Below are 22406 nucleotides of genomic sequence, written 5' to 3' on the forward strand. Positions count from 1 at the left end.
ATTTAAGTGAAATTTTGTAAGCATCCAAAATTATCTCAGGCCAGGCAGAAAACTGCTTTGAGAGAGTTGTTTTCTATAAATCAAAGGTTTGCACACACATACCTATGTGGGTATATGTATACATGGTATTTTTATAGACTTGAGTTTATCTTGAAGGTGCCCATCCATTGACAGATTTAGAAAACTAAAATTAAAATTAAAAAAAAAAATCTGGTAAACCTCCAGATGCTCTCTGAGATATGCTATGCTATGTGAGGATATGATGGGCAAAACTGCCTATTTTGCCTCCCCTCCTCCCCGCCCCCAACTGTATGTCCACTAACATCCTTTATGTTTATGAAACATTCAGTGATGGGAAGAAGCAGTAAATTGAAACTGTAAATACCCAAGAACTAGGAATATAAAATGCAGGTCAGGATAGACTGTAGATTAATTTGGACCTCATGGAAAAGAGATCGATAATAGCAGATTGTGTCAAGAATACTGTCATCTAGTAGAGACCCTTACTGCCTGCATCACTGCTCTCAAGAGTGCTTTGGGGTATCTACTTAGAAGCCATATTGAGAAAAGGTGGTAATAAATGATAATAGGGCACTTTTGTATTGCTTTTTCTCAAATTGTGAGACATTGGATACCCTAATAGCAGTTTAATTCTACTAGCAGAGACGCTACAATTCATTGATTCTTGCTAACATTTGGCTGGAAACCGAGAGATTATTCAGACAGGAGCAGATCCATGCAGGTCCTTCTTTAGGAATAATGAGCTAGTTTCTCGCAGGCTATTTTGCCAGCATATTTCAACTCTGTCATGCAGCAGAAGCTATTGCTTAGATGGGATTATAGCTCCAAAGAAAGCCCTACTGCTTGCTACAGTTCTATGTGTTGTTATATTAAAAAACATTATCTTTTCACTTTGCTCAGAAGGCGAGTTAGATAATGCACAATAGAAGTGACTGTTGTCCATTGTTCAGTTCTTATTGTTATTGCCCTCATCAGCAGCCCCTGCTGTACCACTGTTTCGCACCAGTTCTAAATTGTGTGGAAATCTTCTAAATCCTTACCATGGACCTTTGCTTAAATTGGTCACTGACTGAGGTGGTGATAATGGAAAAAGGGCTGTCACAGAAAGGCTGTCATTATCTATACGTAGCCAAGCTTTAGCGTATCAGGGGTAACCCTGAATTTTTATGAAAGCTTATACAAATTTTTATGAAAGTTTCACTTAAACCTATTGCATTTTCTCTTTTTTTTTTTTTAAAAGGTACCTATTTTTAAAAATTAATGATAATTTGAAAAATTCTAGCATGTACAAAGAGGCACCCTTGTCTCATCTTACAACCTTCTTAGGCCTTTACCTGGAATCTTTTTATATTATTTCAAAAGTCAATATATGTGGCAAGAGGCAGTTAGTCTATCTTAAATTGGAATAATAAGTTTAGAGGATACATACAGTTTGGAGTACGTGAGCATTTGTATGTATGCTTTAATTCTTCTTGTAGAATCCGGATAGTTATGCTTTCTTGTGATGGTATAAGGCTCAACCTGAATATCTTAGTTTCTTTATGTGCAAAATGATAATCTTACTTTTAATGCAACAAGAGAATTTTTGTGAGGCAGATACCATGACTGAAAGCAGGGGTTTGTTACTAGTGGAATTTAATGTGTTTATTAATTCAAAGAATTAATGATAACATGTACATATTCCAACCATTAATTTACTAATTCCTCATTTTTACCTTTTGTATTTACCCAGCTTTTCATAATTCTATAATTTGGCTGTAGGCTTATTTAACAAGCCTGTTTATTTTTTGCTATTTTTGAGTCATTGTTAATTTTTTTTCATGCCCTTCCTTAAATGCGGAACGAAAATTAAATTTCCAGTATCGTAATCACAGCTTGCTTTGAAAAAATACATAAATTCATATAGGGAGCACAGGTTTTACTGAAGAGTTGTTTTAATAGATGAATCAAGCCTCAGATGGGAATGCACCTAGTACAGTAGCATAAATAGCCAAATGTACGTAAATACTTAGAAAAAAACATAGCAGTATATATTAGAACCTAACATTTCAACTGATGAGGTAAGTCCTAGTGATGATTTCAACAAATCTCTTGTGAGTCCTACGGAAAGTGATTTTAGTAAGATGTTGATTTGCAGGATTCTAGACTTGACTCATCGTTATCTGTAATGTTTTTATTTTCTTAATACTATTATAGTAATTTTATATGCGGAAGAGATAAGTTTGTGCTTTATCAGCAATAGTTCTGTATGCATCACAGGTGCTTGGTTTTGTTCTTGTATTGCAGACTGCTCTGAATTTGTATTACTTGGCAATCATTGGACATGGTCTTTCAATTGCATCACTTCTGATTTCTCTTGGCATATTCTTTTATTTTAAGTAAGTATATTTAAAATCCTTTACCAAATATCCTAGTTTCCATACTTTGAAACACCAGCCATCCCAATGAAATTAGATGGAGCAAGAAGGTAAAGAAAGTCAGTATATAGGTTTGGCCTTGAACATTTTATTGTAATGAAATTTTAGGTTTCTTTTCTCAGAAACCTAAAATCCCAAATCTGCAAACCAAAAACTGTGGAATATATTGAAAATAGGAAATGGGAAAAATCTTGTTTGTTTGTTTGTTTTGGCTTTGTGGTGTTTTTTGGGTTTGGTTTGGTTTGGGTTTTGGGGTTTTTTTTTGTGTTTTGTTTTTTATAATAAGTTACAGTGTGGATACGCCAAGCACCAACCAAACTAAAGTGCAAATGGAAACCAAAACAGTGATGGCATATGATAGGTACAGTGACGTTCCAAAGTAGGTAGCCACAAAATATGATAAAATTTAAGTAAAGTAAGGCTATGAGCTAGAGTAGGATTGGTAATAATAAAAATAATCCCCTTTTTTTATTCACCATATTATGGTGACTATGTCTATGACAGTTATGTCATATCCACTAACACTTACGAGGTTACCTGCTTGTAAGAAAGTTTGAGCAGTGCATTGCCACTGTCACAACAACTTGTCATATAATGCACAGGTCTTTTAAAATTAGTCTACTTATCCACTTTTGTGAACTTACTTTTCTTTCCCATGAAAGACACTTTTTTTTTTCTTTAAGAAGTTGATGGGGCTTAGTAGAAAGGTGAACCCGGGAGCGTTGCCACATGAGCAGAGCTGAGAGAGACGACGTGTTATCTCTGCCAAATGCTGCACTGCGGAGTGTAGGCTTTCCTTGTTAGCTGGTGCTCGTTTAGTCATTTCTGCATCATTTTTCATTGGATAATATAGACCTGCTCTACTCTCTTACCTGTTTCTTACCGCTATACCCTACTGTCTCACTCAGTCTTATTTTTCTTAACATTTTCGTATGAGTAGCACATACACCAGCAACTGTGGGGCTACCTCAGGTTTTGCTTCCCTCATGCTCTGGACTTCGATTAGGTTGGAGTAGCAGATACCTGATAAAAAGTTATCCTTTTTAGTCACATCTGGCTGAATATAGTGTTTCCAATTTAGACATGCATTATTTCCCCAGGTTCAGGGACAACATTTCCACAAATCCCCATCAAACCCCTGTGTTTCAACTTTGTAGCCTCTCTTTGTGAAATCCAATATTCGAGATGGCTTTTAAGCTTTTTCTGACTTCTTTTTATGAGGACAAACCAAAACATTTGTGGGTTTTTTAGTCAATTTATTTGCGTATGACCTGTAAAAATAACGCTTACCATTTCCAAATTCACTTTCCCTCCACAAAATCAACATGAGATCATGTTCATCATGACCATCAACAAAATCAACTCTGAGTCCTTATAAGAAGCTTGATTTTGCATAAAATAAGGCTATACTGTTCCTATAAATGTCACAAGAAGTTTAACAGAGTAAATACCTAATGTGACAGGAAAAATGCTTTGACATAGACTTCTCAGGAGGAAACAAAAATATTTGAAATACACTATGATTTTAAAAGTTCAGAAACAGTAAAGCATGATTTTTCTGCACTGTAAGATGAAAACTAAGCCAATTTCCTCTTGGGTTGTGGCACTTACTGCAAAAGCAGGTGATCTGCTTTGCTACCATTATAACCACGTCACGTTTGTCTAACCATCCAGGGATTTTTTCTCTCCCTCTAGTAGAAGGATCATCTCTCCTCAGAGAACCACATGGAATTAATCCAGACCCGCAAACCACAATTTCTAGAGTGTGGTTATGTTGGGATATAAAAGGAAATTACAAAACTTAAAGGAAGCTAAAGAAAGTCCTCTACAAGCTGGTTCTCCTGGAATGTACAGTTCCTCTAAAGTATTTTTAGTACCAGAGGGGTATTCAAGGATCTAGATTAATACCAGGATGTATTATGTATCGGCTGAAGCTTTTATAATTATTCATAGCTTTAACAGGTGGACTTTTTTTTTTTGCTATTGTGTGGGGGTGCCTTTGAATTTGTCATGTTTCTAAAGAATTTATTCTGTTAGTGGATTGATAGTTTCTAGGTGACATTTACTGGATTGCTGACCATTAGAATATCTTTAAGTTTTACGGGAAAGGTGGTACTTTTCTCCATAGGAAAAATGACAGGGTTTTTTTTCAAATATCTTCGACTTTTCAGGATTAAATTTTTTTTCCATTTGAAATTCTGTTTTTTCTTCAGAAAATTGGAAATACTTGTCCAGTTTGTGACTTGTGTTCCCCAAGTGGATTGGAGTTCTTGGTTTAATAGCAAAAAATGGGCTATAAACTTGGAACTCTGATCTTCCTCTCTGAAAATTCATCTATGACATGTAACAGTAACTTCTGCAGTGGCTCTGCTTCCTCGCTCTGTTACATACTCTAAATCATACATGTGTTTATTATAAATCTTCTGCTAAAATAGTTGTATGGTTTTCATAAAGAAAAACAAGGCAAGAAAAATCTGAAAGAACAATGAATTCAGAGGAAGGGGATCTTTAATTTGGAAGATGTTACCCCACCCCCAAACAAAAAAAAAAAAAAAAACCCAAAAAAACCAAAACAAACCCAAACCACCTGAAATAAAGAAGTTGTTGAACAAGCACCATGTCAAATCACGTGACAGCACCCACAGAGGACAGCAATGCTAGACTTCAAGAGGGAACAAGTAGCCAGATGATAGATTGATAGAGAGATACGAGGTTCCTAAATCACTTTAAGTTAATTTCAGATGAAAGGATAATTCGCCTTAGGTGCGTATGTGGACCTCACTGGTTGAATTTTGCAGTATTTGAATACCTTAAAAAATCAGATCCCAAACACATCTGGGTGCTTTTGAAAATGTTACCTTTTTTCTTTTGGAGAAAAACTGCAGAAATGAATTTTTCCCTAATGCCCAAGACATACAGGAGTCACAAAAGGAAGGGAAATAGGTAATTTAGCAGGAGGTCTGTTTTTATTTTACTGCACAGGGTTTAATCCAGTGATAGGTCATTCAAATGTTCTTAGATCATAATTATGAGAGTTAAGTGATTAAAGGATATTATGTCATTAAGAAAAACAGTCAGAAAAAGGAATATAGGAAGGGTAACAGAAGAGGGAGGGTGGGGAGGCTTAGGAAAAAAACATTTTATTACCAAAAACAGTCTTAGTTTTTAAATGTCATCAGTCTTGCTTTCTTGTTTCTTGTCTGGTGATCCTCTCAATGCTTTTATGCATGGGTGGAGGTGGGTGGGGATGGGTGTGTTTGAATATTCAACAGGAACAGCTGCTGGATGACCCTGAGAGATGGCCCCGTTCGCTGTACGTGCTTTTCCTTGCCTGTGCATTGAATCTTAACAATAAGCAGACAGAATTCCAGAGTTCTTCAGGACTTGTTTACACAAAGCACTTAGCTGGAATCTAGCATTGCCTCTCTTTTCATATATAAACTATATAGGAAAAAAATATTCAAAGACCATAAAACCAGCATATTGTAATAAACCTTTATGTGTTTTGGGCACTAAAATGAAAGCCAAAATAAAAAAAAAAAAAAAACAAAAAAAAACACAAAACAAAAAACCTACAAACCCTAATGGAATATACTTTATCATTTAATTAATATCCAAAGTTGTGTTCTGTATTTTGGACACTTTCTTTTTCTATTTTCTTCAGGCAAATAACGCCTGGGAAGCAGAGCTCATGCAGTTCCTTGTGCTGCATGGCAGCACTGATTTCTAGAGTGGGTCTCCTTCCCCCATATTTGGTGACATGAGGCTTAGAATGTCTCAGGGCTCCAAAGCTTAACTTGCAGAAACTCTGTCTGCCTGATTCACGGTGTTGCACTGTGCATATCCGAACCTGTTAACTTACTCGTGTATCTGCGTGCTGCTTCATACACTCTTCTTGTGATAGCTGCAAAGAATGCAACCAAGAAGTGCAGTCTCCTCCACAGTCAGTCTTGACTGTCTCTCTTGTTCAGTGCGGTCACTTTGTTTCTTGTTTCACCTATCACGTTCTCAACAGATTTCAGTATACTCCACCACTTGGTGACTATTCCATATCTGCATTTCTCTGTAAAAATATAAAGGTCTTCTTCTTCCTGCCCTCCCAAATTAAAAATGAATCACCGATGTCCATGCTTTTACCTTTTCTTTCTAGGCATGCTATTTGAAAAAGCTAGAAAACTTGATTTTTATTTTTTTCCCTTGTGTGACAATTAAGACCTGTCCCCTGCTGACCTTGTCAATGTATTTCCGATTTCTCTGACAGTGAACGGTAGTTGCATTAAGTGATAGATTTTCCTCCTCCAGTTAGTCATTTCATTTCGTCAACCAACTGCACTCCATATTGCTGCCTATTAAATGGAGGCAGATGCTTCAGTAGATGCTTTCTCCAAAGTAACCAAAGGGTGTTTCCTGAGAGTGACGGCAATACCGCAGTCTTTACCACTTCTCTTTGCGTGTGGGAGATGTTTCTCTGAGCTACGCTCACCCTGCAAAACCAGGCTCTGTTGCTGACTGCCAGCGCTGATGTGCTGCCTGACTCTGATCAAGTCCGTTTGCACGTATGTGCTATGCACCCCCTATCTTAAATCTAAAAGGATCATTTTTTTCCCAGCTTTGTCAACTGATTATCTACTTTCACAACAAAATGGATGTTACTTGCTTTTGGAGCATTAAGCCTTAATATCCCAGTGATCTGAATATCTATCTGTACAGGCTTTCTATCTTCTTTTGTGTTTGTCTGTAAAGCTGAATTTCTTTGGAAAAACTTGAATGAGAAGCACTCCTACCTCTTGGAATGATACTAAGTTAGACCTGGCGTTCTCCAGAATGGCAGATAAATGGAAATTTGCTGCAACTGTGTTCAACTTTGAGTATTATTTAATATTATTGAACATCAGTTAAAAAAAAAAAAGGCAAGCCATTCAAAACATATTTTTCTCTTTAATTTTAATGCCATATTAAAAGCAAACCTTGAAAATTAACACAATTAAATGGAATTATATATTGCATTTTATAATTGTATTCTATATACTTAGTTATATACAAAAGTCAAGATTTGTGTTATTTTACTTATTTAGGTATTTCTCTAGCTGTAGGATTAAGGAAGAAAAATGCCAAGGATGTAAGTAAAAGAGAATTAACCTCAAGAAATCTTAACAGGTGTTGGGTAAATAGAAACGTAGGGTAAGAGATTCTTCAAGCTCAGGTATGATAATTAACTGGGAAATTCTTCACGTACAAACAAACAAAAAGGTATAAATCTTCTGAAAAATATTACATTACTGCTATTCAAATCACTTTTACATAGCCAGTGCAAAGCAGGTCCTTCATTGTAAACATACGGGAACTGAATGTACTTGCTTTGCCTCCCGTTGTACAAAAAACTGAGATTAGGGGAAGGTGTTACCTTTCACACCATTCTGTTAAATTTGGACTGGAGCTGAAGAAAGCACTGATGCAAGACTTCTCAATAAAATAAAGAACTCTAGTATTTCAAAATTTCGGAGTTGTCCCCAAGTACACACAGTTGTCCCCCTGGTGTATTCATTTGTTCTTGTTTCTCTTTTCTAGGAGCTTGAGTTGCCAGAGGATTACCCTGCATAAAAATCTATTTTTCTCTTTTGTTTGCAACTCTGTTGTAACAATAATTTCACTGACTGCAGTTGCCAACAATCAGGAGTTAGTTGCAACTAATCCAGTAAGTAAAAGTATATTTGGCAGCCTTGGTGATTTGTACATGAAAAACTTTAGCAACACAGAAGAGAGAAATGAGACGTGAATGCTTGATGAAATGTTGTATATAGTGAGGTTAAAAAGTTCAGTAATGATGTATCCACGTTACGTAGTACAACAGATGTCTAACAATGATTTGGGCATTTCACATTTGAGGTTTCGAAATACTGAAAACACTTTAAGAGTCCGAGCGTACTGAACTGATCTGAATTTGTGCAAATCGCTTTTGCAGTGAAACAACTGCAAGAAAGTAGCTTATTCTAGATGATGTCAGTGAGCGTATGACAGTTGAATTCACCGAGGAAAGGCAGAAAAAAACCCTTTGGAGTATATTTTGGATGCTAGCTGTTTTCCTATGGCTTTAATTTTACCATCTTCAGTTGAAATGAGAAGAATTAATTTTTTTTGTGAAGGGGATTAAAGCTGACCCTTATGTTCCAGAAGTAAAAAGCAAAGTAAAAAAGCTGCCTGTTTGGGTTTGATTTCTCTCTCTCCCATTTCCTGATAATGCTGGGGTAAGTTTGAATGGGTAGCCTCTCCCAAAAAGGCTAGGAGTTATAGCAGCAGAAGAGCCTGAAAATTAAATACATAAACAAACAAATCCCAAACTATGGCCTTATTTTTATTTAGACCTGGAAGATGAATTTAAATTCTGTGAAAGTTAGGGCAAAACTCCAGAAGCTGAATCAAGTAAAAAGAGAAATTCTCTTTCCCCTGTAAAAGCTCATCAAAATGCTGGAAAATAGGCTTGAGATAGCTGCTAATAATCATCATCATCATCAAGTGACTTATGTAGCAGAATGTGGTAACACAATATCGATTTTTGGTTTAAGCTAAGTGACAGAAATAGTTCAAACACATGGCAATTTTGGAAGCGGGGGGGGGGGGGGGGGGAAATCTGCAAGTTAACTGTTGCTCCTTTTTCACAACCTCACATTTTAGTCCTCACAATAAGTTACAGTATAACACTTCAGGTGAAGAACGTCTTTTGAATGAAGCGAAACACAAACACATACCAACAAGCGAGCTTCCTTCCAGAACCTACTATGCACGTTCTCAACCGGCCCTAAGTGCAGTTATGACTAGGTTAGAACTGGAAATATTGTAAGCATTTTAAAAACATAAATCATTCTCTGGAGTAGTTGTTTGTTGGGATTGGTAAAATTGAGAGGGGATTACCCTCATGAAAGTAAATTTTCTTGTGTGCTTACCATCAGATAATTTAAAGATTCCCTACTGATTGGAATGGTCAAATGTGGCAATGTTTGAGACAAGGGAAAATACCGTTACCGCTTTCTGCCATCATGCTTGAGGATCTTGAGGCCCTCATGATTGAATAACAAAAATACAGACTTGGTTACCAACTTCTTTGTCACCATAAAGCGTGGAATTGTAATTCTGTGAAAATTCTATTACAAAAAAAATATATTTAATTGTAATGAAAAGCAGAATAAACATTAACATTTGACTCAAGCAGTATTTTTTCCATTTTGCAACTAAGGCTTTGAGATTTTTGAAAATTAAAAATTTATATTGTACTCTGCTTTTTTCCACAGGTTAGCTGCAAAGTATCACAGTTCATCTACCTGTACCTAATGGGTTGCAATTACTTTTGGATGCTGTGTGAAGGCATTTACCTGCATACTCTCATCGTGGTGGCTGTTTTTGCCGAGAAACAACACTTGATGTGGTATTACCTTCTTGGCTGGGGTATGCGATTTCATATTGTGTATTTTTAGGCTAATGCAATCTCTCGCTCCTTTTCACGAGAATTTGAACATCTGTCCCTTTGCTTCGCTGAGCTGGTGGCTTTGAACAACGCTGACACACCCCTCTTCTTTGTCTGTAGTGTTTTAACAGGCTTAGAAATGTTAATGTAGGAAGTTGTATGTACCTCTATCTTTGCTGAAAGAGAGATCGTGCATTTCTGGAGTCAGGAAGGGACTCCTCCTTTGTAGAGAGAAAATAGTCTGCTATTATAAAAAAGGACATTAAGAAGTAATTATTCATTGTTCCTCACCTCGAAGATGTTTATTCAGGAATGAATGTTTGTTTTCAGAGAAGTCTCGCCATGTCTAGGGTGGAGGGTCAGAACTAAGTTAGAGATGGCCAAGGATTTATTTTTCCAGCAGTTCCATTTGACCTGTATTGTTCGCTAAGCAAATACAGAATAGCTGTAGCTGAAGATCTCAAGTAATATCAGTATCAAAACTAACAAGCCAAACCTGGTCACTTCAGATAATTCACAACAGCTTATTCACACAGTGCAAGCGAGAGCTTTCTCCTCAGCTTCAGCGCGTTGGCACATTCAGCTATAACATGGCTTGGTACCTGGGTCGCTAGCTGTCCCACTACAGACACAGCTGAGGTGTGGTTAAAAGATCATAGATGCTCAGCAGTTTCTGAAAATTAGGTACCACCACGGTGTCAAGGACCCCAGATAACTAATTTGTGTACTCTTTTTAAATTTTGAATTCAACCTGATTTCCAGAGTCCGTTTTCATATTTTTTTTGCAGCTGACCTTGTTTTCTGAATACCTAGACAAGTATCAGTGAAGACATAATCAGCACTGATAATCATACTATTAAAGCTATGGTCATACATACAGTCACCTTTTTAATACTACTTACCTATTTAGCATTATTGCAGATTGCAGTCTGAAAAACACCTGTGTTAATGAAGATTGATCATTGCATTCTAAAAAGTTAGAATTTGATTTGCCTTTTCTTTTTATGTGTTGGTATGAATTTCCTGGTAAGACAGTAGGAATAAGGTTTCATACACCCCCCAGAAAAAAAATCTGAGAAAATAGAAATGCAATTGGTCCCTGTTACTTTATTTGCTCTGCAGGTTTATAGTTTGGATAATGTGAAAATACAAAAGATTCTTGCAAGTTTACTTTGTTATTTGCCAGGCTTATATATGAAGAAAACATTGTTTTTCCTTCACAGGTTTTCCACTTATCCCTGCCTGCATACATGCTGTTGCTAGAACTTTATATTATAACGACAAGTAAGTAGCATCTCAACTTGCTGTGCAAAACTGTTATATTTTCTTCAAGGGAAAAAAAGGAATACAACAGATAATAAGATGCCAAATGTTTTTTTCTTTCCCTGTTTGTTTTCTCTAGTTGTTGGATCAGCTCTGATACTCATCTGCTGTACATCATCCATGGCCCTATTTGTGCTGCTCTGTTGGTAGGCATTTTTCAGATAATAATTTGTTTTTCTTACTTGTTTTCTATCTGTTCTTCATGGGCTTACAAAGCTGGTAAGAGCCTAAAGCTAACATTTAGAGGTCACTGTCATTTGCAGGACTCTCACTTAACCCAGTAGGTGCCTTAGACACACAAGATACACAAGTCGTGGCCTTATTAAGGAGCTATACCCCTGGTCCTTTAAGAAACTCAAGTTCTGCAACGTTGATTATCATCCCACTTAAATGCTAGTGACAACGGAGGACTAAATATTACTGGGAGTACTGGAGGGCCACGTTCAAATCCTTCCTTTAGCTGCCCTGGCCGTTTGCCAGGTTGACTCTGCTACTAGCATCATTGTGTCACTATGCTCATGTGGCCAAACAGCGACCAGACTGGACCTCACTGAGGTCCAGAAAGAGGACTCTCAAATGTCAGGACTGACTGTGGGTGGGAATACAGGATGGAGAGACGCTAGAGCAGGCCCTTGGGAAAGAACCGGTGGGAAATAGTTCTGCAAGTATCTGTGACCACCCCTGTTCTGATACCAATCTAGCAATGCGTTCTTTGGCCACCGGGGTATTGCAACTCTGCTTCATTAGTCCTCACGAACTCTTAGAGCACAGTGTTCTGTCTGACACTCCAAGTTAATGCCAGCTCTATTACATGAATGTTTGCTACTGAAGACACTAAATTCTAGGTAACTCACTCAAGACTCCACTGTATAAAAATTAGCGTTGTACTTCAGTTATTCTAGGACTGAATTTAACCTATGAAATTCAGTCAATAGATTGTTGCTAAATAGAAACAGGTGCATAATAAGAGAAAATACTAATATGTATCTACACAACTATACACATAATTAATATCTATGCATGCATAATGCAGAGAATGCTGCAGTGTAGAGGCATTCTATATGTGACCTGAATTAGCTGCTCGCTGTATATATTAGTCATCTCTTTGATTGTAACACAAACTTCAAGCTGATCTAGCAGAGGTACTGTATACATGTCTACTGACTTTTCTTACGGCTTTTCAGTTCATGCAAGGAAACTCGTTAACAATGAAAACATTAAGTAACTTTTTGGAAACAATTTCAGTTTCTGATTTACATGAACTACTTCTTCTGTTAAATTGTTAATGAATATTTCCAGGGGGAATTCTGTGCGTACAGAAATCTCTCTGAAGACCATTGCATAGTGGTCTCTGTGACTCCCATTTTCATTCACAGCGAAACTAGCTGGTGAACTTTTTGAAGATTGTGTTGATACCGTGACACACCTGAGGTCCTCTGCATGGGAAGCCAGAGAAAATCCCTGGGAAATTATTGAGATCCATGGCCCTTGGGGTGTGAATTATTACTGACAATCCCTTGTCACGTTAGTCGGGTCTGCCATGTATGTTCATGTAAAGCACTTTAACTAGTGCTCTAATCTGTAAACTCAAAACCTTTCTAAATCCTTTCAATTTTTCTGCTTTCTAATTTACACAGAAGGTGAAATCCTGTTTTCACAGAAAGGGATAGGATTTTTTTGTTTGTTTATTTCAGTGGTGCTGTATTTCACCCGGGAGCTGTATGCTATTCTGTGTTGCCTTGTTGTTACTTCCTTTGTTGAGGTCTCTCTTCACAGATATATCACTTAGGTAAAGCTCTTTGAAGCTGAGATATAATTTATATTAAGTCAGAGCTTGCTTAAATAACAACAGAAAAATTTATGTAAAAATTATGAGGCTGTACCATCTTCCATTAAGTGACCTCATTTTAGGATGGAAGATCATTTTCTCCCTCCCAGCAGTGGCCTCCACGAAGTCACGCTGAAAACAATGGCAAGACTCCTACTGGTTTCAGTTGTGCTGGATCAGTCCCAAACTGTCCAGTCGTCTTCCCGCTCAAGGCGACACAAAGAATGTCCTCTGATTTTATTGGAGGCATAATAATCGCCTCTATGGGATTGATTTGGGCAGAATCTGCGTCCATTCTCTTTGCAATTTACAAATATGTATACCTTTGCTATTCCTATATTTTTCATGAGCTGACTGAAGGGGTTTCTCTTGCATCTTTCTTGCCTCAGTACAATCAATAAATTTATTTGAAAACCATGTAGGAATAACAAAGATTAAACGCAACTACACATCTTGCCTGTGATGTGAAAATACCTTAAAGGAGTTGCTTTCCTTCCTGGGAACAAAAAACATGTAATATGTCAATTTACGCCAGGGATAAAGACATTAGATGAAATGCATGTGTTTAGGCTCTGTGAACAGAACCCTCATTTGCTTAAGCAGCTTGCTTGCCAGATACAATTTTCACACTTTACTAAGCATGACCTGCTTTAGTAGACATTTAAGCAACAATATTAAACTGCAAATTAGATAACAAGGGAGAAGACACTGTTTCTACTTGCAGGAGAAAGATCTCAAAGAACTTGAAGAGGACTGTCAAGTGGGTGCCAGGGAGAATTGGCAGAAGCCAATGGGAATTTAACTCTTGTACATCGCTGAAAATCCTACAATTACATAAAGTTAACAAGAATGCTGCTTTTATGGCCCCTGTTATTACATAACTGTGGTCAGATCCCTGCCAAAGAAACAGGAAATGGGAGCAGACATAGGTTGCTTTTTGATTGGAATTGTCTTCAGTTGACCATTTAATTACAACTGTTTGCCTAAGCAACAACAATTAAAGAAATTGTGTGGGAACGAAACAGAGCGGGATGTTAGTTTTTATACTAGACAAATATTGATCAAAACGGAGGAGGGAAAAAAAAGCAATGGGTTCGAACTTTAGGGAAAGCAGTAGTGATTTCAGTGTAGATTTCAGATGTGCCAGTGATTCGGTTTGCATCGGTGCCACTAAAAGAGCAGATTTTGATTTAGGCATGCCATTATTTATATAAATAATACAGGGGTTTTTATTGTGCCCTATAATAACGTTATGTATTAGTGTCTTAGACTGACAGCCTGTTATAGATGCAAATTCTTTTAGCAGAAGAAGTGTACTCGGTGAAGGAAGTTCAGGAGCTCCTAGCTTTGTCACTGACGTATTCAGTGACTTTAAGCTAGACTTAGTACAAGACTTAGGAAGTTTTGAAGTTGAATGCTTAGCATTCATATACCCAGCCTTGGGAATGTCCACAGGCCAGGTATAAAACTTGTCTTCATGAGCATGAGTAGGTGTTCTACCCAAGCAAGCCAGGCTCAAGCAGGCTAAGATCCGAAGCTGCATAACTAGATTAAAAGCCGTGCAATGGCTACCAGGTAGTATCTAAGAACATCTGAGTTTCTTGAGCTGAGAATGGTCTGTTTTTATCATCATCAGGAGGAATTTAAACTGAATTTAAATCTACATGATAATAAGGATTACCATACTGCTTAGCAAAATCTTAACGTGGAAAGAAGCAGAAATATCAGGGACTGGAGGAGAGTTTAATTCAACAACTGCAGCACCTATTGACTTAGAAGCTCAGCTAAGTTCACAGCCACTCTTAAGGCATAACCTAAATTCTCTTAAGTTTACAGTATAGGTGCCAACATTTCTTTTTATCTAGGATTGCCTTCTCTGCCTTTGTTTGCAGTTTTGGTCATTTGCCTGGTTTACTTTCAGGTCCCTGTGGAGCTGCCGGTATTTTACTATGTGTTCATACTGCAGCTAGCACAGTGTCACTCCTTTGAGGCTTTAAAAACCATCACAGTCAATTTAATGATAATATATGTGCAAGTAGTTCCACTGGCCTACTTTTGCTTAAATGTAAAAATCTACTCACTACCCTGCTACGGTCAAGACCTGTCTTCATCACTTGTAAGAATTCAGTTCATCCGGATCTCACTGTGTTTGTGACAGAAGAGATACGCATCAAAAATTGGCACTGCATACTTTTACTGACCCTCATACTGTTCTCCCTTCTCTGCTTTGCCTCATTCATCTTTTACGGTTGACCTAATACCTATTTGCAAACTCTTTGTATGCTTATTTTTGTGCTGCTTTGGTTTTGGTGGGTAAGTGGAACAATTAGAAAAATTCTGTGCATTTCAGCCTGTTTGCCAGGTGGCATTTTACTCCTGGCTGCTGCAACTTCTATCTTCAATTAACATTCAAAGGCAGTATTATAGGAACTGGCCATGCTACCAAAACACAAGAGGGCTGAAAATTCTGTGTTTGAGACATGTTGAACTAGTAGATTTGAGAAGGATTAAATTTAGAAATGGAGGAAGGAGTTATTGTCTGCGTGTACTATAGGAAGTTGGATGAGGATTGTGGGCTGCATAAAATCTAAATAAATCCCTTGAGAAAGAATCCGAAGACCTTGGTTGCTTAAACAAAGCTTAAAGGTAGCTGGAGACTTCCAGGAGAAATTCATGCAGTAGTTTCCTATGTAAAACTATTTCCTGTTAAAATGATTTAAATAGCATGTAAGTAGAATATAAATAACACACATATCTGTCAAGGGCCTCGTTGCTATAACAATATGCAGCTGTTTATTGTGAAAACCTTAACTGACATGAAAGAATTCTGCCAGGGTTGTGAAGGACATGGTGACACACATGGTCTGAAATGGCTTCCCTGTTTGTGCTTGTCCTACAGTAAGACAGAGGCCTCTCCCTAGACCAGGAGCTCCTAGTCTTTTTAGAACTTCGTTGTTGTCATGGTTTGGGACAGGTTGGCCAAGGACAAGACAACAATGCTCTCCCCCACCTCTCGCTCCAAGGGGAGGAAGAAGAGAGATAAAGAGAGTTATGAGTTTAGAAGAAAACTGAACTACTTTAATGAAATATTAATAATAAAAGGAAACAATGAAATACATACAATATATACAAATATACACAAAACCATACCAAGCTCCCAGGGAGGTGTCACTGTCAGGCACTGGGGAAGGTCCAGACTGGACTCAGTGACAAATGGGAACTGGAACACACTGACCAGGATCAACAGGCAGATGAGCTGATGGGGTCCCTCCTCAGACATGAGTCACTGAAGAAACAGATCCATTGGGAAGCAGCCAAAGAAGAGCCAACCCAACCCCTTCCGTCCCTCGGCTTTTACACTGAGCATGGCCGATGGGATGGAATACCCGATTGGTCAGTTCGGGTCACCTGACCTGTCCCCGCCTCCCCACAGGTGCGACCCCTCCACAGGGTAAATCACCCAGTCAGCTGACCCCAGTTGCCATGGCAACAAGTGTAAGCACGAGCCTCTCACGGAACAGAGTTGTTTCTGCTCCAGCCCAAAGCAGGACAGTTGTCCGTCTCTCTGTCTGCTGGCTTTTACCCCGGCTCCCCCCTTTTGTCTCTAGATAGTTGTTGACAAGGACGGACGATCATCTGGAGGAAGAGACAGGACTAGAGTCTACGTCTCTCCCTTCCGTAGTGGATCTCCTAAGCAGCATTGTACCGCCTCTGTGCCATGGGACTGCCTGAACTCTCCAGGTCTCTTCTAGCTGTAGCTTCCAGAAGGGGCTGCCATTATCGCATAGATGAAAATACGGTGTAATCATCCTTAAAGTTGCTGTTGCTTTGGTTACTCACATCCTTTGGCTGTTGGGTATACACATGTGTGTGTGTGCGTGTGTATTAGTTTTGTGGTTGCTTACGATGAGTGCTCACGTGTTGAAAGATGTGAGCATAGCTCCCATTTCAGTTTGGGATTTTTTTTTTTTTTATGAAACCGAATGAAGAGCCATCCACCTCTATTTTTTTCTTCTCTATACATTTTTAAAGCAATATTTGAAAAATAAAGTAGCTTTTTGAAGATCTGTATTTAAATACAAAGATTGAAGAGTGTCATCGTCTTTCTTGACAAACCTAAAAAGACATCATCATTTTAAAAAGAAGTAATCATTCATCTGCGTACTGTTATTGTGATAGCAGAGAGAAAGGTGCATGGATTGTTAACGCCAGAAGACCAACAGTTGTCTGGATGGAGACTTGCTTAACAAGTTGGGGGAATGGATGTGGAGAGCAGATGTTAGAGCCCACTCTTGTTTACTTAAAGGTGTTTTCAAAGAGTTTTAAATCATGTTCATTGTACAATCACAACGCTATCCATCTAGTATGAGTTTTCTTGAGTTTCTGGTTTTTAGTATCACAAAACAGCATGTGGGATTATTTTTCAGACTATATCTTCAGCGTAATTTTCTGTTCTGACAGGTGAATCTTTTCTTCCTGCTGAATATTGTTCGTGTTCTCATAACGAAGCTGAAAGACACCCACAAGGCAGAATCCAACCTGTACATGAAAGCAGTCAGAGCTACCCTCATTCTTGTTCCACTACTTGGCATTGAATTTGTTCTGTTTCCATGGCGACCAGAAGGCCGGATCGCTGAGGAAGTGTATGACTATGTGATGCACATCCTTATGCACTACCAGGTAGGAAGCATGAAACACTTTTTGCTCACTCGAGCTAGATAGCAGCTGGCATGTGAAGCAAATAAAAGAGAAATGATTGTGTTATTTCCATTTTTCGAGACCTTCATGCAATATTCTTATAAATGACTTTAACTTTCTCATTATGCTGAATTTTCATTTATTAAAGAAACATCACAGTAGATAGCTGGCCCAATAATTTTTAGTAATCTATTTAAAAAAAAATTAAAATTAAAAATTAAAAAAAAAAAACAAAACACAAGACAAGTTTAGAGTTGTACTACATTTTTTTTTGCTATCTATACCTGAATTTTATCAGGAACCTCTAATTATGTCAAACCTGGAAAAATCCATATGCATGTGAAATAAAGCAGAATCATTTTATTTTACAGGGTCTACTGGTGGCTACAATTTTCTGCTTCTTTAATGGAGAGGTAGAGTAACAGTTTTTTAATATATTTATAATACTTTTCCTATTTTATATATTTTTGTTTTGTTTCAGCATTTAAAGAGATGGTAATTTTAAAGTAATTTTTAAAAGTTTTCTAAATCTAAATTTATCAAGTAAAAAGCAATTAAAAAAATAAATCTGGCCACGAAGCGCAGAGCTTGGGAGAGACTATGCCATCATTTGTGGCATCAGTAAGTTCTTTAGGACTGACTCATTTGTACTGAGCAATATACGTCTCTTGGTTCTATAAGGAATTGTCAGTTGTCACTTTGATATAAATTCTCAATAAGTATTATATAAAAGTAAAATGCAATTCAACATCCAGAAGGTATATTTGTCTACATTAGAAGCAGTATAGCGTCTGTTATCCTGGAGAATCACTGTATTTGGTTTTTCTGCAGCAGGAATAGAGCATATTAGATTCATGTTGCTGTGCTGGGGTACTCTTGTGTTATGATAGCTTTTTGGGAAAATTTTAGGCTGAAGTTTGGAAAACTGGGAAACTGTTTTAGCAAAGCTGAAAAATATCATTCCAAAAATCAGAACTTAATAGCTTACCGTGCTTGGGTCAGAAATTTGTGTTAAATAACAATTGCACTTTTAAGAAACCATCATCAATCAATTCCAAGAATAAACTTTATACTTAAGTTAGAAGATTTCAGTATTTCAGTAGTATGTAGTACCCATTCTGTTGAAGCTAACGAGCTTTGCTGTTATCTTGAATAGATCAAGGTCCAGTAACTCTGGAGTGCACACAGTGACTTCCATCTCGCAACTCTGGCGCACGAGCTGTGCTGGAGAGTACACTTACAGGGCCTTACAGTGTCAGAGATCAAAGTGGTAGAAAGGCTAAAAATTATATAGAAAAAATTGTTAATGGAGCTCTTGCTTGGAAACACCCCCCCCTCCCCACCACTCCCCCGAAAACCCAACAAATGAACAAAAACACCCCACCAAAACACTAACTGGTACTTTTCCAACACTTTTGGCAGAGGAAAAATTACATCCTACACTTATTCCTACACATCTGGGTTTTTGTTTGTTCTACATATAGCGCAGTTGCAGTATATGACTGGAAGCAGATGTGTGGGAGTAACCACATGTTTTCTTGTGACTGAACTCTTTCTTTTATCAGATGTTATAAAATTGTATCAGTCTGCTTTATATAATGTTATCGGACGGTAATATTTACTTACAGGTAAATATTTGGCTAATACTAAATTATTACTATTTATATATATATATAATATATGTGTGTGTATATACATACATATATTAAGTATTATATATATACATATAGGGGTGTATGTGTATATATATATATATATAAAAAATACTAAATTAATACTAAATACAGGTAAATATTTGGCTAATACTTGCCATGAAGGCAGAAAATATGAAAAGAAGCTTTCTCTCAGTTTAGTGGGCACTGGGCAGTGGTTTTGATCTGGTTTTAATGTAAAGTAGATGCAGGTTCAAGTCCTCGCTTATATATTTGATTCAAAGCAGAATACCTCATTACGCATTCTGGATCTGATTTGATCTCTTGCCTACTTTCAGCATTGATCTTTCACGCACTCTTTCCCTTCTAAATTTTATAGTTCCAAAGGCCTTCTAAAAACAGATATTTGGAAAAAATCAAATGGAGAATTTCTTCTGCCCCAGTGCAAAATGGAGGGGAAAAACCCCTTGAAACCTCTGCAGTTTCTATGAAACGACATTGTCCACTGCTCAGTTCTGCCTTTTTCTTCCTCGTGGATCTTCTAAGGCTACTTTATTACTTAAACAACTTGAAACCCTAATTTTAAAATATTATATAAGCAGTAAGAATTGTACCTGTAACTATTCCATTGTTACAGACTCATATTTTTACACACTCTCTTTCGCTATGTAAGAAAAGCAAACTTGAGTCATCCTTCTAATTCAGTATTCTAAATTCAGCACGGGCTAATCAGTGGTAAAAGATGAGCTCTCCCACAACTCCTACAAATGGTAACAGATGAATTGCTTCTTCAACATCTGTCAACAGGATAATGTTAAAAGGGAGATTTAGCCATTTCAACATTTCTTAATGTAGGCATTTAATTTTTAGACCCTATGCCTTAACTTTGGCAGTTAAACATACTTGTCTGTATTTGCTCTCTGTAGAGTGGAAATTTATGCTTTTTAAAACAGTTTTGCGTTTGCGAGCACTATTCACTTTTCTCTTTAATTTTACACCTTGTTCAAGAAGGGATTTATTGCTTTATAAACAACCGTATCAGTAAGGAAATCCATGGAGAGAATGTAAGTATAGTTAGAGAAAAAAAAGTTTCCTTTGTCTACTAAAAGATTCTGCTTCTGGCATGTGAGGCTGCAGGCACACGTGTATTCTGTTGCCGTTATATTCTCTTGCTGTCATAACAATGCCCGAACAAAGCCTGCAGCTGCGGCTTAGCTGTTGTGTACAAGATGCTTCTTTATCATCACCTGTCATAGCAACACCTCATTAGAGACTGTACAAAATGAAAGGCATCAGAGAGTGGTGTTAACGCTCACCTGCAGGAAGTCTATGGTTTAAAGGTGAATACTGATGTTGGAATCAACACTTGGAGTGACAAAGGGGGAAAGATTTTCCAGTGGGGTATTAGCAATTAAAAATGCTAAAAGCACTGATTTCTTTCTCTGGAAATCTAGAATTTCCCAACTGCTACTGTACCTTTTAATGTTTTTTATACCAAATATCAGGAGCCAAACCCTGTTCAAGTGATGGCTTGCAGGCCACCTCTGGCTAAAAAGTGAATAAAAGTGGTCTGCTTGCAGAGAGCTCTAGTGAAAAGAAACTAAAAAATGTAAGAAAAATAGCTGGTATGTCCCGCTTACTGTATCCAAAGAACATCTCCAAACTTCTTGAGCAGCGCAGCCAGGGATGGTCTGTCAAATCCAGTTCTAACATGCACTGCAGCTGTTTGTCACAAACCTCCTACAGACGAGGGCATACGTTCAAACCCTTCATCTTTATCTTCTCTGGCAAGGCTTCCCTACGGACGCTCACGCGCTTGTGTCCCAGCAGCCCACAGAGGAAGATGCTTCTTGACTACTTCATCATGTTTTCCAGTTTGAGTTGGACTAGAGCAGCCTTTCGGGCGACACAGGCTGCAATCAGAGGAGAAGCTTGTCCCAGATCTCTGATAAATCAGTATAAAGATTCCTATTGAGCTGTTAATAACAGATGATAATAATGAGCTACATTATCCATGTAAGGTTTGTGGGACTGGGGTTTTTTTCTTTCCTTCCACTTGTCTATAGAAAAGTTGCAGTAAAGATCATAGTCTCAGGTCTGCAGGATTATACAATCCCTTTATTAATAAGCGAGGTTGTGTTGTTTGGTTGGTTGGTTTTTTTCTCCTCATTGGCTAATTGAGCTGTTTAATTTGTGGTATACTAAACAGCAGGTGACTAGTTTGTTAAAGAGCTGATTGGAGGGAGCCCTTAGTGAGGACTCGTCAAAAAGAGCCATTACTAATTAGTAAGGTGAGAAAGCAAGAATATTCCAGCTGGAACTGGCATCTCTGTTAATGACTGATAAATACAGTTATATTTATTACATTACTTTCTTTCATTAAATGCATTGCTTAATATCCTTTCTTATAGCAAAGTAACAAAGTGCTACCCCTCCTGAACTGAATTTACAGCTCTGTGCAACTGCTCAAAGCTGAGGAAAGAGTTCTGTTTTCACTTCATGGATAGACATGCGTATTGTGAAACAGGGTATAATTAGTGGTGAAATTAGTTGTCTCATTGATTTTTTTTCGCCATCTTCTTCTATAAATGATTGATTGGATAGTTTAGAGACGACTGAAAGACAGTAATAATAAATGAGAGGATGTAAAACCCTACGAGAATAGACATGTAGTAGGACAGAGGTGAAGTACCGATTCAGCAGTAACAGAGAGGCTTTGGGAAGAATGCCAGAAATACGTGGCTGGCTTAGAAATGCCAAGAGAGCACGATGGGCAGTGGGGAGGGCACAGAGGAAATGGTGTTTGCCTGTACAGGAAACACTATTCATAGCCATCTGTCACTGGCCAGAGAGCAAGCTAAGCAGACTGTTTTCTCCCTAGAAGTAGCCCAAACGCACTTGTCTTGGAGCGATACTGATGGTTCTCTTGAGCTATGGGGACCGATATACTTTAGGACTGGTTTACAGAATTTATTAACAACTGAAAATAAGATGAACAAACAAGCGTT

The 22406-nt window shown here is 37.7% G+C and overlaps 1 protein-coding gene across 3 annotated transcripts in view; it reads left to right on the top strand.

The window, feature by feature from the left end:
- Positions 1-22406, top strand: part of CALCRL (calcitonin receptor like receptor) — a 69127-nt gene that overhangs the window by 40970 nt on the left and 5751 nt on the right. For all 3 annotated transcript variants that reach the window (XM_054208793.1, XM_054208796.1, XM_054208794.1), the window contains exons 6-12: positions 2308-2399; positions 8007-8133; positions 9725-9878; positions 11121-11181; positions 11300-11366; positions 17510-17728; positions 18118-18159. In XM_054208793.1, coding sequence (XP_054064768.1) covers positions 2308-2399; positions 8007-8133; positions 9725-9878; positions 11121-11181; positions 11300-11366; positions 17510-17728; positions 18118-18159 — 762 coding nt within the window. The remainder of the gene's footprint in view (positions 1-2307; positions 2400-8006; positions 8134-9724; positions 9879-11120; positions 11182-11299; positions 11367-17509; positions 17729-18117; positions 18160-22406) is intronic.

The sequence above is a fragment of the Rissa tridactyla genome, chromosome 7, assembly GCF_028500815.1.
Source record: "Rissa tridactyla isolate bRisTri1 chromosome 7, bRisTri1.patW.cur.20221130, whole genome shotgun sequence".
Lineage (NCBI taxonomy): Eukaryota > Metazoa > Chordata > Aves > Charadriiformes > Laridae > Rissa > Rissa tridactyla.